General features: G+C 52.2%; 4 protein-coding genes across 4 annotated transcripts; 1 reads left to right on the plus strand and 3 right to left on the minus strand.

Annotated features, from left to right (window-relative positions):
- Positions 1-233: 233 nt before the first annotated feature.
- BO88DRAFT_365530 (DNA-directed RNA polymerase III largest subunit) lies at positions 234-7,373 on the minus strand. The gene is made up of 4 exons (XM_025704011.1): positions 6,572-7,373; positions 5,295-6,516; positions 4,710-4,843; positions 234-4,620 (listed from the first exon to the last, which is right to left on the minus strand). Exons 1-4 carry the CDS (start codon positions 7,306-7,308, stop codon positions 363-365), a joined length of 6,351 nt encoding a protein of 2,116 aa, XP_025562974.1. The 5' UTR covers positions 7,309-7,373; the 3' UTR covers positions 234-362.
- A 197-nt stretch (positions 7,374-7,570) lies between these two features.
- Positions 7,571-8,778, plus strand: BO88DRAFT_388437 (spindle checkpoint protein MAD2; the record flags this gene model as incomplete). Its single annotated transcript, XM_025704868.1, has 8 exons — positions 7,571-7,619; positions 7,670-7,695; positions 7,748-7,773; positions 7,825-7,863; positions 7,916-7,944; positions 7,995-8,140; positions 8,190-8,263; positions 8,324-8,778. 8 exons carry the CDS (start codon positions 7,571-7,573, stop codon positions 8,613-8,615), a joined length of 681 nt encoding a protein of 226 aa, XP_025562975.1. The 3' UTR covers positions 8,616-8,778.
- Positions 8,779-8,788: 10 nt separating this feature from the next.
- Positions 8,789-10,047, minus strand: BO88DRAFT_443823 (DUF218 domain protein; the record flags this gene model as incomplete). The annotated part of the gene is made up of 4 exons (XM_025710055.1): positions 9,831-10,047; positions 9,629-9,736; positions 9,418-9,469; positions 8,789-9,310 (listed from the first exon to the last, which is right to left on the minus strand). Exons 1-4 carry the CDS (start codon positions 9,926-9,928, stop codon positions 8,789-8,791), a joined length of 780 nt encoding a protein of 259 aa, XP_025562976.1. The 5' UTR covers positions 9,929-10,047.
- Positions 10,048-10,219: 172 nt separating this feature from the next.
- BO88DRAFT_404883 (uncharacterized protein) lies at positions 10,220-15,045 on the minus strand. The gene is made up of 10 exons (XM_025706738.1): positions 14,312-15,045; positions 14,087-14,262; positions 13,850-14,025; positions 13,289-13,799; positions 12,779-12,881; positions 12,176-12,720; positions 11,736-12,121; positions 11,437-11,678; positions 10,797-11,384; positions 10,220-10,744 (listed from the first exon to the last, which is right to left on the minus strand). The coding sequence occupies exons 1-10, from the start codon at positions 14,936-14,938 to the stop codon at positions 10,652-10,654; spliced, it is 3,447 nt and encodes a 1,148-aa protein (XP_025562977.1). The 5' UTR covers positions 14,939-15,045; the 3' UTR covers positions 10,220-10,651.
- Positions 15,046-15,750: the final 705 nt, after the last annotated feature.

Below are 15,750 nucleotides of genomic sequence, written 5' to 3' on the forward strand. Positions count from 1 at the left end.
TGGTGAGAGGAGAGGTGTGAATTGTGTATGGAGGGGTGTGTGAGAGTGAGGGGAGAAATCGATGTTATCGAAAAGTTCGGGTGGGGCGGTGATTAATGGATGGATGGATGCATGGCTTTATCGGACTTACTTATTAAGCAGGTGGTAGTTTTGATGCTGCTGCAACCACCAGATTAATTACTATTCTATGATAAGAGCTAGGTAGGTAGTCTCATGTTTACTACTTTCAATAGGCATGGTGTGAAATTGCAGTTTTCTGCTATCGCTAAAAGTACACAAGTACACAACATACAACGCCTGGTATGCTTTTAACCCGTCCCTTTTACAAGTCCTCGTTATCGAGTGCTTTTTTTATGTATATATCATGATCGCTTGCGACGAGCTGCCTTGGCTCTCTCCAATGGCGCCTCGTACACCTCGCTCCATGTATCTTCGAACGTCGTCTTGCGTGCCCCGATCTGCCCCTCGAAGAAGTTCATCTTGCGCACCACCTCCATGGCTCCCGTTCCCAGCGACACCGTCTTGCCCATAATGATACACTCGGACACACCTTCGATGAGATCGCTGCGACCCGCGCCACCGGCGTCGAACAGATGGTCCGCCGTCTTTTCGAACGACGCCAGCTGCAGCACGGAGTCACGCATCTTCGCGAGACCGAATCGCGTGATACCCAGCACTTCACCCTTGTAGGTCATGACATCGGCCAGCAACTGCATGTGTCGCGGATCAATGTCCATGTCCTTCATGACCTCGCTGATTTCCTGCACGATGGTCGTCCGCGCGGCCTCGATACCGAGAACGTCCCGCATCTCCATCACGTTGTTGGTTGACGTGCGCAGTCCGTCCACACCCATCGTGGTCATACACTCCCGGAGACCGTAACCTTCTACCAGAAGCGTGTTGGTGGTAGATGTCTCGTCGGTTCGGATGATGGCACGGAAGGCCTGGGGGTGACCCAGGACTTGGATGTCGGGTAGCATGCGCTTCAGGTGCTTCAGACGGAGGAAAGGATCGGAACTGGTGTGGGCGATCTCCGTCTTGGACAGGTTGGCCTTGGTGGACGGGTCCACGTCCATGTAGACGTGGATATGGGACCGTGAGCAGCGGAACTTCAGGTCGTCCGCCTTGAACCGCTTGTGGTTCTTGATCGCCGACAAAATGTTCTCGATCTTCAGCTCCAGCGCCAAGTCTTGGATGGTCTTCCAGTTGATCTTCACCGTAATGTAGGCTTCCTTGCCCGTCCATGTCTCACGGACATAGTGGATAATGTCTCGCAAGTAGGTCTTCTCGATACGTCCCTTGACGATCCGCGCCGCGATGATATTGTCCTTCGTGACGAGCTCGCAAGCAACGACAGGCGTACTGATCTCCTTCGACGCGTTGATAATTTCCTTAATACGGGGTACACCCTGCGTGATACTCATACCAGCGACACCAGCAAAGTGGAAAGTCTTCAGCGTCATCTGCGTACCAGGTTCACCAATGGACTGTGCACCAACTGCACCAACGGCGTGGCCAGCCTCGACCTGGGCCTTCTTGTACTTCATCAAACACGAGGAGATGAAAGTGCGGAGTGTCCGCTCGGTCAGCTTGCCGGTGTGGTTGAGACCCTTCTGACTTCTCTCGTCGTTGGGATCGATGTCACCACCACGGGAAATCAGCTTGTCTGCCTTCGTAGCGACGTATTGCTGGATAGACTCGAGGAAGTCGCGAGCACTCTCGAACTGATCGACGCCATGGTCAGACCGATCCATGTAGCCGAGCTCGTTGCCCATCAGATCCTTCCGCACCAGCTTGGAGCGCTCCTTCGAAAGCATCTCTTCGCAGATCTCCATAATCTCAGCCGGAAGCAAACTCCGCTCGTCGTTCTTGTAAGTCGTGGATTCGGCGTGAATGAAAGTCCGGTCGAAGTGGACAGGCTTGGCCTTACCCTCCATATCCAAAGGATCAAGCTTATCATCACCATACTGGAACTGGACAATGGCCGCCGACGAGTTACGCACGGTATCATCATATCTGGTCGAAAGATCTTCCAGCGACTTCATCAACCGACGAGACATGTAACCCGTCTCGGCAGTCTTGACAGCCGTATCGACCAGACCTTCACGACCGGACATGGCGTGGAAGATGAACTCCGTGGGCTCGAGTCCGGAGAAGAAACTGTTCCGGACGAAACCCTTGGACGGGGGCTGGCGAGCGTTCTTGGGGAAGTGCGGCAGGGTACGGTCCTGGAAGCCATCCTGCACACGCTGACCACCGATAATCTGCTGTCCGACCAGGGCAACCATCTGGGACACGTTGATGCTGGAACCCTTGGATCCAGACGTGGCCATGATTAGGGGCGAGTTGTACTTGCTCAGTTGAGCAATACACTCGTCACCTGCCTGCTGACGGACCTTACTGAGAATACCGGACAACTGGTTCTCCATGGTCTGCAACTCGTCACAACCAGGATACTTCTCCAGCGTGCCTGCCTTGTACTTGGCAATGACTTCGTCACACTGTGCGTAGGCCGTTTCGACGAGGTTATGCTTCGAACGTAAGAGCTTTTCGCTGGGATATACGTCGGTAATACCGATCGAGAATCCCATGTTCGTAAACCAGCGGGCTGAGAGCCTGGACAAGCGGTTCATACCCTCGGCAGCCGCTACCGGCCCGTAATCTCTCAGCATAATATAAAAGACGTTGTCTTTCTTTCCGGAACCAATGGTGGACTTATCCATCACACCACACATCACCTCAGAGTTTCGGATGACGAGCCAGGCATCCTTGGGGTCTAGATCGCGTGGTGTACCATCCTTGGGAGCCTTGAACTCTCTGCATGCAGCATCCAGGTTGACCAAAACAGGGTCATCCTTGTTCGGCCGCATGAGAATGTTGAAAACCTGCTTTCCGGTCCACAACATCTGAGGCTTAAGCACAGCAGGAGGGGGAAGGTCGAAGCGTGTCTGCGGACCCAGCATGTACAGGCAAATCTGGGTGAACGAGCGGCGGTCGAAGAAGTTGTCCTTGCTACTGAGAATGTAGGCAGCACTAATGAAATCTTGAATGGCAGAAATAATCGGCTCTCCGTTCTTGGGCGTAGCCAAGTTGTTCTTAACTCCCATCAGTTCCATCGCTTCGGCTCTCGCCTCCTCCGTCTGAGGCACGTGCAGGTTCATCTCGTCTCCGTCGAAATCCGCGTTGTAAGGGTTACAGACACACTCGTTCAATCGGAAGGTCCGGTGAGGACGGACTTTGGCAAAGTGAGACAGAATACTGAGCTTGTGCAGAGAGGGCTGTCGGTTGAAAAGAACAATATCACCGTCCTCGATGTGACGTTCAATAACATCGCCCTCCTGCAGTTGGTCGGCAATCATGTTCAGGTTACCATACTTAAGGAAGAGCTTGAATGTCTGGCCCTTCTTCATGATGTAGTTTGCACCCGGCCACTTCTTCGTGCCGTTTCGGACTCTCTGCTGTAGCTTCTCTTTATTGTACCGAGTAACAACTTCGGGATAGGTCATGTTCTTGGCCACCAACTCTGGGACCGCAACCTCGTCGACCCGCAGGTTAGGATCGGGGGAAATGACAGTACGGCCTGAGAAATCCACACGCTTTCCGGACAAGTTACCACGGAATCGACCCTGCTTACCCTTCAAACGCTGCACAAAACCACGGATGGGCTTTCCAAGGTCTGCCTTGTTCAGACCCGGCACATCGCTGTTGATATACACGGCAATCTGTAGCTGCATGTAGTCCCAGCACTCCATGATTGTCTGTACCGGCGCACCCTTCAACAATGCGTTCTTTAGGTTGATATTGCTCTGGACGATGTCGCCCAGCTTGGCTGTTAAATCGTCCTCGGTGGACGCCGCATCCTGACCGACGGAAGGACGAATACACACCGGAGGAGCGGGAATGAACTGCCAGAGGAACATCTCCGGCCTTGCTTCCTTCGGGTTCAGACCCAACAGCTCACAATCGGTATCGGAAATCTTCTTGAAGAGGTTCAGCACGCGGAGAGCGTTCATATCATCCTGGGCCTTCTTGTAATGTTTCTCAACCTCCGCGTTGGACGTTCTGGCTTCGTCGAATGACCGGTCGAAAACAATCTTGCTAGGCGGCGGAACTTTTTTAACGGAAGTCGAGGCGTTGAATGCACGGAATTTGTCGTGAGTGATTTTGAGGGCGCTCGTTCCAGCTTTCTTCACCACACCGTTAACCGCACCACAGGCCTCGCAGTTGCGTGTCTTGCGACACCGCTCGTTGATCCGCTTCGCAATCTGGCCGCGCCGCAAATTATCCAACCCAGGACGACGCATTTCACGAAGGTAGGCACGGCGATCGGCTTCGGGCAGCAGAATGCGCGAACATTCTTTGCAAACTTCCTGTAGGATGGTGATGACTCGCTTGAAGTATCCGACGTGAAAAGCTGGCAACACGAGCCGGACGTGACCGAAATGTCCATTGCAAACCTGCAGAGCGCCACCACAAGTCTGACATGATGAGGTCTTGTTGGAGATACCCATGCGCGCATCGAGAGGGCCATTGGCTACCACCGCTCGATCATGATCGAGGTCGAAGAACTTGCGATCCGAAACTTCCACCACACCTTGGCTGACAATGTCATCGTTGGACCTGGACGATTGGCGCACGGTATTAGTCTTGACTGCTCCGCAGCGGAGATCCAAGAGGGGTAGAACTGGGAGAAGCAGAGTCATGCTTACAGAACACCAAACTTCAACTCCTTGATAACTTTGGGAACGCGGTCAATGACCTGGGCCTTGCCCAGGTCGACCTGCACACCTTCTGGAGGCTGCATCGCCGTTGTCAGATGATGATCATGGCAAGGCGACACTGACTCAACGGGTAGAATGCGACGGCGCTGAAACCACCGTACGACGAGCAAGAAGGTCGCCCAGACGAATGATGATCAGTATTGCACCCTGCAGCACTGCAGCTTGTGGATCTGGAGGAAGGAAAGCCAGCAAGAGAAAGCGACCGCGGGAGGGGGAGAAATTGCAGACGACCGCGGCGGCGGGGTCGGCGACGAACTTTTCTGCGGTTAAATTGTAAGCTCCAGCTTCCGCCGCTCCGCCAATCAGAGTCACCGGGAAGCCCAGTATTCACACTGCATACTACAATTCTATACAGACATCATTGTCAATAAAAAGAGGCATTCAGATGCAAGTTCTATTTATCAATATAATAATACAGCAGAAGTAGATATGATATAGTATACTGTACAGTGGCAGGCATGAAACCGCCCATTATTTAGCCAAGAAAGCCTGGAATGCCTTCTGTTCGATCACCACATTTCCAACCGCCCGCAGCTTCTTACGTCCCTCCTTCTGCTTCTCCAACAGCTTCCTGCGCCGACTGACATCACTGGCATGCAGCTTCGCGAGGACATCCTTCCGATATGGCTTGACAGTCTCACGCGCCACAACCTTGCGGCCAACAGCTGCTTGGATGACGATCTCGAAGAGCTGTCGGTCAACGTGCTGCTTGAATTTAGTCACCCATTGTCTGCCCAAACGCTCTACTTGGCTGTAATGCACGAGCCTTGCGACCGCATCTACTGGCGCCTTGTTCACCAGAAGTTGTAACTTGACAATGTTGCTTGTTTGCCACGCCGATTCCTCGTAATCAAGGGTGGCGTAGCCCTTAGTAGAGCCCTTGAGCTTTCCGAAGAAGTCGTCGACCAGCTGCGCCAGGGGCAGATCATACTTGAGAATGACCTGAGTCGATGTGAAGTACTCAAGGCTCTTCTGCACGCCTCGGTTGGATTCGCAGAGCTCGATGACCTTTCCGAGATACTCATCGGGGAGGGTCAAAGTAGCGACGACGTAAGGCTCCTGAATTTCGGATACCTTGCCGCGCAACTCTTCATCCTCCGGGAACTTGGCGGGGTTGGAGATAATCTCTTCCCTGCCGTCTTTCCAGATGAGTTTGACGGGAACGGAAGGAGGAGTAATGATGATACTGGCACCGTGCTCCTGGCGCAGACGGTCCTCAAAAACAGAGCAATGCAGTGTTCCCAAGAAGCCTAACCGGAAACCTGCTCCAAGAGCATGAGACGATTCCTTTTGCACAGTTATACTCCGGTCGTTCAGGCAAAGTTGGTTGATACTATCTTCCAAGTGCTCAAAGTGATCCGCGTCCACGGGATAGGCGGCCACGAAAACCATTGCCTTGGGCTCTTCGAAGCCCGGAAGCGGCTCGACGACCTTTTCAAACCCAACCTTCGTGTAGGTGTCACCGATCTTGGCTTCCTTGCTTCGCTTCATACCCGGGTTGAAGAAGATGTAGCCGACCTGGCCAGCGCGAAGGACCGACTGGGCAGTCTCATTGGGATACATGATCCCGACCTCACCCACGAAGTATTTTATTCCAGTCGCGAACGACACAAGCTGATCTCCTGCCCGGATTTCACCGTCGAAAACGCGGACCAAGCAGATGACACCTCGGTACGAATCATACCAGGAATCAACGAGAAGCATCCGTAGGGGATTGTTAACATCTCCAACCGGTCTTTTTGAGTCAGTTTTAATGCTTGGCTATAAGGGGTTGTATAGATTAAACTTACGCCGGAATCTTCTCAACCACAGTAGGGAGCAATTGCTGCACATTGAGACCGGTCTTGGCTGATACCAACACTGCGCTTTCCGTGTCTAGCTCAAAGGACTGTTCCATTTGATCAAGAGCACGGTCCGGGTCAGCGGACGGCAAGTCCACCTTGTTGATGACTGGAATCAGCTCCAGACCCTGAGAGAATGCGAGGTAGAAGTTGGCGACTGTCTGAGCCTGGATACCCTGACTGGCATCGACTAGCAGCAACGCTCCTCCGCAACTGGCATAACTGCGCGAAACCTCCGCACGGAAGTCCACATGCCCCGGAGTATCCACCAGATGCAATAGGTAGTCCTCGCCATTGTGGTTGTAAATCATTGTACATGTCTGTGCCTTCACCGTGATACCTCGTTCACGCTCGACGTCAAGCTTGTCCAGAACCTGCTTGTTCATACCAGGCTGGATCGTTCCGGTAAGTTCCAACAGCCGATCGGAGAGGGTACTTTTGCCATGGTCGACGTGGGCGACAATGCAAAAGTTACGGTATCGGTCGATCGGGATAGCTGCGATTCTTGATTCAAGGTCGGAGGCTGGCTGGCTGGCCGGTGCCCTGCCGCGCGATGCCCAGCATGCGGCGGAAGTCGTGAAAAACCGGGCTGGATTAGCAAGGCCGGACGGCGGCTTAAGAAGGCTTGCAGCAGGACATTTCGGTGCTGCGCGCAGCCACCTGGCTAACTGCAGGCATCCTCGCATCTGGAGGTCTGCAATTGCATGGGAATGAATTGCGTGGACGAGGTAATATGCGGACTGCAGACACGGTCAGGCACAGGCAAGTCTCCGTCCAGTTTGCGGGCGGAAAAAGTGCGGCTGCGGAGACCAGGCCGGCGGGCGGTCAGTCAGATTGCCGCGGTGACTGTCTCGATAAACAAAGCTTCCCTCTTTCCCCTCGCATGCAACCCTTCACGCTGAGCAGCTTGTCGTCAACACTTCGATCCCAGGAACTCTCACAGCCATCATGTCCGCTACGAAGGATAAGTCCAAGGTCCACAAGCTGTCCTTGAAAGGTACGGATTAATAGTCTGTGAGATATGAGCAGAAGCTTATACACACGCAGGATCGGCGAAGCTGGTGGCCGAATTCGTGAGTTTTCCTTTTTAATGAGATCCAATTCAGAAAATACTAATGAGTCTAGTTTGAATACTCCATAAACTCCATTCTGTAGGTTTATTGCCGGTTTTAGCACGAAAATGCTCATCTAATTTCTTCCAGCTTCCAGAGAGGAGTCTACCCTCCAGAGGATTTCACAACGTGAGTGCCTTACGCCTGCCATTGTGGAAGCAGACTAACCAATTTTACAAAGTGTCAAGAAATATGGCCTCAACATGCTGGGTTTGTCACTACGAACCTGCTACTGGAGTTGTCTTGTTGACCGATAATAGTTACCGCCGACGACCAGGTCAAAGCCTACATTAAGAAGATCATGTCCCAATTGAACAAATGGATGACGGGTGGCAAGATCTCAAAGCTTGTCATTGTCATCACGGACAAGGAAACCGGTGAACATGTGGAAAGATGGCAGTTTGATGTACGCGAGTTGTGTCCTCTCACAGCATACAGGACTAACAAGGTATCAGGTGCAAATCTTCGGAAAGCATTCCAAAAGCCAATCATCCCGCACTACTGGTGACAAGGAGAACGCAGCCCCTGGGTAAGTTTCTATTACTATGCATTCCACTCCACCCCGCTAACCACGCCTCGTCTTCTACAGTGATAAGGATCCCCAAGCCGCTGCCACCGTTGAGAAAACCGAGAAGGAGATCCAAGACGAGATCCAGGCTATCTTCCGTCAGATCACCGCATCAGTCACATTCCTTCCCGTCCTGGATGGCGACTGCACATTCAACGTCCTCGTGTACGCCGATGCCGACTCTGAGGTCCCCGTGGAATGGGGCGACAGCGACGCCAAGGAGATCAAGAACGCAGAGAAGGTGCAGCTCCGAAGCTTCAGCACCAACAACCACCGCGTAGAGACACTCGTCAGCTATCGTCTTGCCGACTAGTCACTTCTCCACATCATCAGGTGTTCAAACGGAGGCGTTACGGAAGAGAGGGCGGGATCTGTATTCGGGAGCATTTCGGGCATCTTTTCATCACTGTGTATTCTACATCTATTTTCTCACAACCAGCATGATTGCTATCTACCAATGACTAACGAATCTATCTGCATCATTTATTACACCTGTCCCCACCAAGGCAACTTCTCGATCCTAGGAAACCATTCATTCCCCGTCTCCCCTCCATCCCACCTCACCAACTCCTCCACAACAGCCTCCAAACCCACATTCACAAACACCCCATCTTCCATCCCAGCTCTCCACCCACGCTTCACCCTCTTTCCCGCTAACTCTCTCTGCACTCCATATCTATCACTCCTCCACAACCCAATCCCACTCTTCTCCTCCCCAGCCACAAGGGAAGCCAACGGCGTCACCTCCTCTGGCGGATTAATCCCAACAACCGTAGCTGTAGAGCTGGAGAGCCCCAAAGCCGGAAAATGACACTCTACAAACCGCTTACGTTTAAACTCATGCGTCACGACAGTCACCCGGCGCGGATAAACACCCGTACACAGTCTGAAACGGAGCATCGAGAACAAGACATTCTGGTATGAATCCGTGGCGTGGGTCTCAGCGACCACTTGTGAAGGGTTTATCCGTGGAGCAAAATCAAAGTAGTTGTTCTCTCTGGCGAGGTTCTGGCATTTGTATTAGTGAACAACCAATCCTTCATGTCACTGGCAGAAAAAATAGACATAATAATAGACATGGATTAAATCTTCACAGCTTGAAGGGAGTAACTTACAAGATACGACACCCCCTCCGCAATATCCGTGCGTCCTTTCTTCGTAGGTCCCCTATATCCACCCATCGATCATTAGCCAATTCAGCCACCACAATACTACGTACCCACAACATCTATCTCTGGAGAACGATACACCCACCCCCTCAACCCTAGTTTAACCAAACATAGCACAAGCAGAACCAACCCGACGAGTAATAAGCATCATACGTACCCCGAAAACACCAACAAAGCATCCGGATCATCAGCCAAAGCCTGCAATCCTGCCTTGACGTGGTTCGTGAACGTGGGTGTTTCGCCCTTTTGGAATGGTTCTATGATCCTGTCCCCGTAATTAGCATCAAACAGTTAATTATACATTGATCGTTGTCATGGCAGTAGGATCTAGTGGTGGGATCATGGGGACGGCTGCGTACCATTCATCTTCGGATTGACCGTTTGTAGGCCCGCCGGTGTATATGGCGTGGCAGCAGACGATGATTAGGTGGGTGGGGTGGGGTTGTTGGTTTTGCATTATGGTTGGGATTTATGGGCTGGGTATAATGGTATTGTGTGGGGTGGTCTAAGGTGTGGGGTGTCTCTTTATAGGAGTTGTGTTGATGTAGTGTTCACAAAGTTGGGGCGTTGTTGGTGATGGTGATTGTTGATTGATGTGGATGGAAGTGTTTAACTAACTACTGTACTGACATGTTTATGGGATTACCTAAGCGGGTTATCGATATTGCTATCAATGTGTTTGTGTAAAAGACACGGAGGATAATATCATTGACTATGTTATTTCTGTTAAGCTTAAAAAAGCTACAAGGAGGAAAGATATGAACAAAGGAAATTTGGTCGCTGGTTGTTTCGGCGGCAGATAAACCCTTGCCACGGTTGATCACTATTAATGTACATGCTAGTCTGCTCGTTCTTGAGCAGCCACACACCCCAAACGCCAGACACAGCATCAACACACTCAGAAACGTGTAGCCGATAGAGAGAATAAGACATATAATCGTAATCCTCACGCAACACCTTAGATACTCCACATATGGTATGCTCCGAAATGAGATGCGTGACGCTATGAAAATTCTGCCAACATAAGGAAAAGTTGAGACACCGTTGATTGACAATGCAACACATGCAGGGCAAATGTACAATGGTAAGGTGATATAATGAGATGCGATAATGTGAAATTACAGAGATGTATAAATGAATGAGAACCAAGAGGGGTATCAGGAGAAGAGAAAGAGAAGCGTCAGTCCAAGGGATCATGGCGGAACGTGCATTCGTCACCTTTGCGGCACTTGCCTTCTCGCCAGTACCGACAAGGAACCAATCCTGCTTTGGGCTAGAGTTATGTTAGTATTGGAGTAAAACTATGCAAGGTGAGAGGCACTTACATGCTTCTTGTTCGGCTCATTTGATCTGCTTCGTTTGGAATTGAACCTTTCATCGTCGTTTCCGTCATATCCGCCGGTTTCACGTATACGCTTCCGCTCCGGATCCTCGTAGTGGCCTGGCGGCGGATGTCCATTGGCCGCAGCTGATTGATTTTGACTAGTTAATTGGGAAATAATGGCGGCCAGATTAGGAGCGATGCTAGGTTGTGATGGCTGGACCTGCGGTACAACGGGTGCAGGTTGCATCTGCTTTTGAGCATTGAAGATCGACAAAAGTCCCTGGAAATCTACACCCTGAGCAGCTTGAGGCTGAGAAGCCGGTGGAAACTGAGGCATTTGCAGCAATGGTGCCTGCGGAGGCGGGGGCGGTTGCTGCTGCTGCTGGCGAAACATGCTGAAGGTTCGCTCAAGATCGGACATGGGTGCTTGGGCGACCTGGGGTTGAGCTAGTGGTGGAGTAGATTGTTGCTGAGGCGCGCTTTGGATAATCTTGAGTAGATTCGAAATATCGAATGGCGCGTTCGGTGCGCTCTGGGGAGCTGGGGCTGGCTGAGGGTTTACCATCGCGAAGTATCGATCCTGTCGGGCCTAGTACTGTTGTCAGAAGACGTCGAAAGCAAGAATGGGAAACAGAACATACCTTGACATGGTCCGGCAGTTCCCCAAAGGAAACAACTTCGGGGGCGGTGTCTTCCGCATCCGCTGGGGGAGGTTCCTTTGGTGTCGACGGTACGTCTGCTGGCGAGGTATAGAAGACCATAAGCGTCGTGGCCTCCCGATGCTCCTGAGCACTTTTCTCAGGACTAGTCGGCTCAGCAATGCCGCCGCGCTTGATGTAGTTCCTCGCGCGATCGTCGGGTGCGATATCGCCGTTGTCAATTTCTGAGTCGGTTAGTATCCAGGCACAAGACGACAATATCACAAAATTCAACGACTTACCCGAAGGCTCATAGTAGTCGAACAGTTGCTCTTCACGGATGCCACCGTCATCTTCCTCCTCAAGCTCGTCGAGGTCTCGGTGAAGTTTGAGCACGCTGCCTTCACCCTTGACATCTCCCAGGTGATCGCCAGGGCCGAGTTCTTCTTCAGGGTCATGCGTGAATAGACGAACTTCCGTAAGTGACGCATCAGGCTTCCATGTGACACGCAACTTCCGGCGTGCCTCTTTACGCAACCTCTTCTTCCGTTCTTCTTCGGTCTCGGGGGGTCTATCCTCCGTAGGCTGTACAGGAGCAGGATCCTTCTGCTTGTTCAAATCTGCCATCAAATCCCCGAATGAGAAAGTAGGCCTTGGGGGCGGGGGTTCCTTCTTTTCCGCAGGATTACTGCTCATTATGTTAGCCATCAAACCAGCAGAAAGATAACGAAATAGCACGCACCTTGCTTTCGCTGCGGCCGCCGCGGCCGCTCGCTCCGCGTTCGATGTTCCAGGTCTCTTAGAGGCCGAGCTCAAACTACCAAACAGGCTGGTGGGTTTCGGTGCAATGATGTTGGCCTTGGGGCGGGCCGCATTGGCTGCAGCTGGTTTGCTATCTTGTCCTACCTCCTGCGGGCGTTTGCTGACACCAGCAACCACAGTGCTGTTTGGTTTTGCTGCTGGTTTGGGGTGTGCAGGGACAACCATTCGTTTGGTTGCTGGTTGCCCATTCCCTTCACCTTCTCTGGGCCTCTTAGATCCAGTACCCTCACCACCACGTCCATCTGGGACGGGCCCGTCAGCCACTGAAGTTTTAGGTGAACCGTCCTTCGAAGCGGATTTACCCGCCTCTAGTTTCCGTTTCGTCGAGGCAGCGGCATTGTCTATGATCTTTTGGGCCAGCTCTTTCACTGCCGGTCCGCCCTTCTTGACGAATCTAGGCAGTAACTTGGCAACGTTCGTTTTCTGGAGAACATCTTCATCCATTGTCACGAATTTGGAAAGCAACTACAGTGAAGGTCAGTCCTGATTCAATAAGAAGTTCCAAAGCCGCTTTGTAATTTACCTTGAGTATATTCACGGTCAAAGCACCGTCAATGTCAGAAGCCTGGTGGCGATCCAGCAAGAATGAATACAGGGCAGCTACAGCCATTGGATGTTCACCCAACCTGGAAACACATACGTCAGCGACCGGCACAATCTAGCAAATGAACATGAAAATATCAATAAGCAGATGCAAGGCATCCGGAGGCTAGCAAAGTTCATGCTCCGAAGGGTGACACCACAACGGAACACACTTTGGGCACCTGTACAATGACGGCAGGAGATTGCTTGTCTCATCCAGGATGGGCATTCTATCCTCCTTTGCCTCGTGCTTGAGGACACACAGCTAGGTATGTTTAGTCCTCGGATGAAGAGCATATATGCACCCTTACTTATAAGCACATTTTTATATGCCAAAGCCCACACTAGGTAAATTACATGGGAGAGGCTCTCAATTCGTTTCAGACTTCTATGGCCACGAGGACATGCCAGATGTGGGAAGGAAAGGGAAGAGAGTAGAGAAAGGACATACTTCTCGACAATGGTTGGGTGGCCTTGCTCCTGGGTGGTGCTGACGACGACGTCCATAAGCCGCCGCTGAAGGACCACATTCTTCTTTAGTTGCGCTGCTTTGTCATTATCACCCTTGTTTTCTGCCACCTTCATGGCTTGGCTGCTTTCCTTCCACGCATCTCTTACGGCTTTGACAACATCTTTGAACGCAACCAGTGCACTCTTGACCTTGTCAACATTGGGGTGCCTATTACGTGGAGACCACACAGCTTTGAGCGCATCATACCGCGCGGCAGCCTCGGGTTCGCTAGGACGAGTGGGTGGTAGTGGGGATACCTCTTCAGGCTCCTCGATCTCAAGATCTGACTCATCAGAGCTATCTGATTCAGAACTCGAGGCCGACTGCCCATCCAGCTTCTTGCTTCCCCCTTTCATGGTGGGCTTTTTGGGCTGTGATTGTTTCTTCACGCTGGGTTGCTTCTTAGGTTTTGTTGCTTTGACTGGTGCGACGGGGGTGACTGTATCTTGACCTGGTCTGGTGAGTGAATGCGGCGCAACTATGGGGTGGAGTGAATTTTACCATTCAAGGGCACGATGAACTCATATTGCGTGGTTGGGGCGATTGGTTGGTTCCGTGCCATGGGCTGAGCTCGAGGCTGAGGCTGGGGTGTATGCTGTGGCTGTGGCTGTCCCTGACCTTGACCCTGACCCAGAATTTGTGGAACTTGCAAGTCATCCCGGAAGAAAGAGTACAACCTATAAACAGTCAGAACGCATGCGATTATTAGAAGGAATACACCCCTTTATTGGAACATACTTTGGATCTTCAGGACGCTCGAAGTCCGCAGGATTCATGTATAGCAGATTATTCTGGAGGGATGCTTGCTGGCTAGCAGCTTGTTGCGGTGAGTTCAGAAACTGTGGATTGATGGTCTGCTCAGAAACAGTTGGAGTCGACTGCCCGTATCCGGCAGCGAAATTGATCGGGATATGCTAGTGAGAGTCAGCAACTAACGTAAGTAAATGGATCGATGAATCATACCGTGTTCCCCTCCGGATAGCCCGCAGGAAGAGAATATTGAGGGACTTGGTGCTGGTGAGAATCGGACCGATATTGTGTTGGCTGGGCTTGTGCTTGAGCGGGCCGAGGAGAGTGAGACTGAGGAAAGACATCTGGCACCGAGAGATTCTGAGGAGGATAGTAGCCACGGGGAAAGGTGTATGACTGGAAGTGCGAGTTGTCGGACGAGGGGAGTGGCTGTGAATCAAACGCCGGTTGCGCATGAGGAAATTGCGCCTGACGATACTGTTGATTCATGGAGAACGTCTGCGGCGTGGGATGAATTATTTGCTGGGATTGCAAAGGGGTTGTCCGCCACGATTGGGGGGTGGCCGACGTATAGATGCCATGGTTCTGTTCCTGGGGTGTGGGCAGAGGACTCCGGGTTTGGGGAGCTTGACTGAACATGGGGTGATCCCAGCTAATCCCCATTGGCGTCGCATGTTGCTGTTGCGGCGGTGCCGGCTGAATCTGCTGAAGCTGCGGCGGCTGGGATGGGTGCGAATGCTGATGTGGGGGGTCGGGGTTGGTATACAGAGGCTCAAAGCTGTTCCAGTATTCGGGCGGCAACGAGCCGGGGTCTACTGGTGCACGGTGCAGACCGGGCATGATATTTTGCGGCGGTGACTGCTCCATACTCCCGTTCATCCCCCGCTTTCTAGAAACCCACGGACCCTCGATCCTGGGAGAATATGTAGGTCGAGAGGAAGTATATGATTGTCGTGGGTAGCGGCGGGTGGAGTCAAGGTACTAAGGCAGTAAAGCGGGTGCACGGCCAAATGTAGTATAAGTCACATGCATCCACGTGCCGGGGTTGTGGTGTAGGTGTGGGAGGGACCAGGCTCAATTGGGACAAAAGCCAATGCCGCTCTGGACTTGGTCGGAGTTTGGGCGTGATTCCCCTGGTGGGGAGGACTCGCCGACCCGCGCGTTGATTGGCTCTCCCGTCACGCGTAACGGCGGCGCAGTAAACCTTCCCAATGGAGCCGGATATTAGGTCAAGAGCTCTCTGGGCGAATCAATCGTCCCGACCGGGTTTGTCAGCCTAAGGGATCGCTGATACGTCGATAGTGGACCAAGATTGGACCAAGACCGAGATAGTCAAGAGATAGTAGAGTAGTAGTAGTGTAGGTGTAGTAAGTAGTACTCCGTAGTGCAAATAGGGTAGGTAAGTACTGTAAGTAGTAGGTAGAGAACTGATGGGTTGCCGAATGGAGGGTGGCAAATGGTCGGCGCCCGCTGCTCTTCCCGCTTTCCAGTTCCGTGAAATTGTCTCCTATTCGGAGGCAGCGGAGGGGGGGAAGGGAACCACACCTGAGCTCTCGGAGTAAGTCAGAGAGGGAAGCAATGGCACCAGACTTTTCGGCTTTGGCTGTGCCTGATATCCTTAACGTCACGTCACGTTGCGCGGTATCCCCAGT

Source organism: Aspergillus vadensis (genome assembly GCF_003184925.1).
Source record: "Aspergillus vadensis CBS 113365 unplaced genomic scaffold BO88scaffold_11, whole genome shotgun sequence".
Lineage (NCBI taxonomy): Eukaryota > Fungi > Ascomycota > Eurotiomycetes > Eurotiales > Aspergillaceae > Aspergillus > Aspergillus vadensis.

Excerpts from the sequence above, each read along its gene's own strand:
- BO88DRAFT_365530 (XM_025704011.1), bottom strand. The coding sequence starts at position 7,308 with ATGCGAGGATGCCTGCAGTTAGCCAGGTGGCTGCGCGCAGCACCGAAA. Across the intron at positions 6,517-6,571 it reads GTGGTTGAGAAGATTCCGGC|ACCGGTTGGAGATGTTAACA; the intron begins GTAAGTTTAATC and ends TGACTCAAAAAG. Across the intron at positions 4,844-5,294 it reads TGCGGGCGGTTGGAAATGTG|TCAGTGTCGCCTTGCCATGA; the intron begins GTGATCGAACAG and ends CTACCCGTTGAG.
- BO88DRAFT_404883 (XM_025706738.1), bottom strand. The coding sequence starts at position 14,938 with ATGCCCGGTCTGCACCGTGCACCAGTAGACCCCGGCTCGTTGCCGCCC. Across the intron at positions 13,800-13,849 it reads GTTCATCGTGCCCTTGAATG|GTCAAGATACAGTCACCCCC; the intron begins GTAAAATTCACT and ends TCACCAGACCAG. Across the intron at positions 10,745-10,796 it reads ATGAGCCGAACAAGAAGCAT|CCCAAAGCAGGATTGGTTCC; the intron begins GTAAGTGCCTCT and ends ACATAACTCTAG.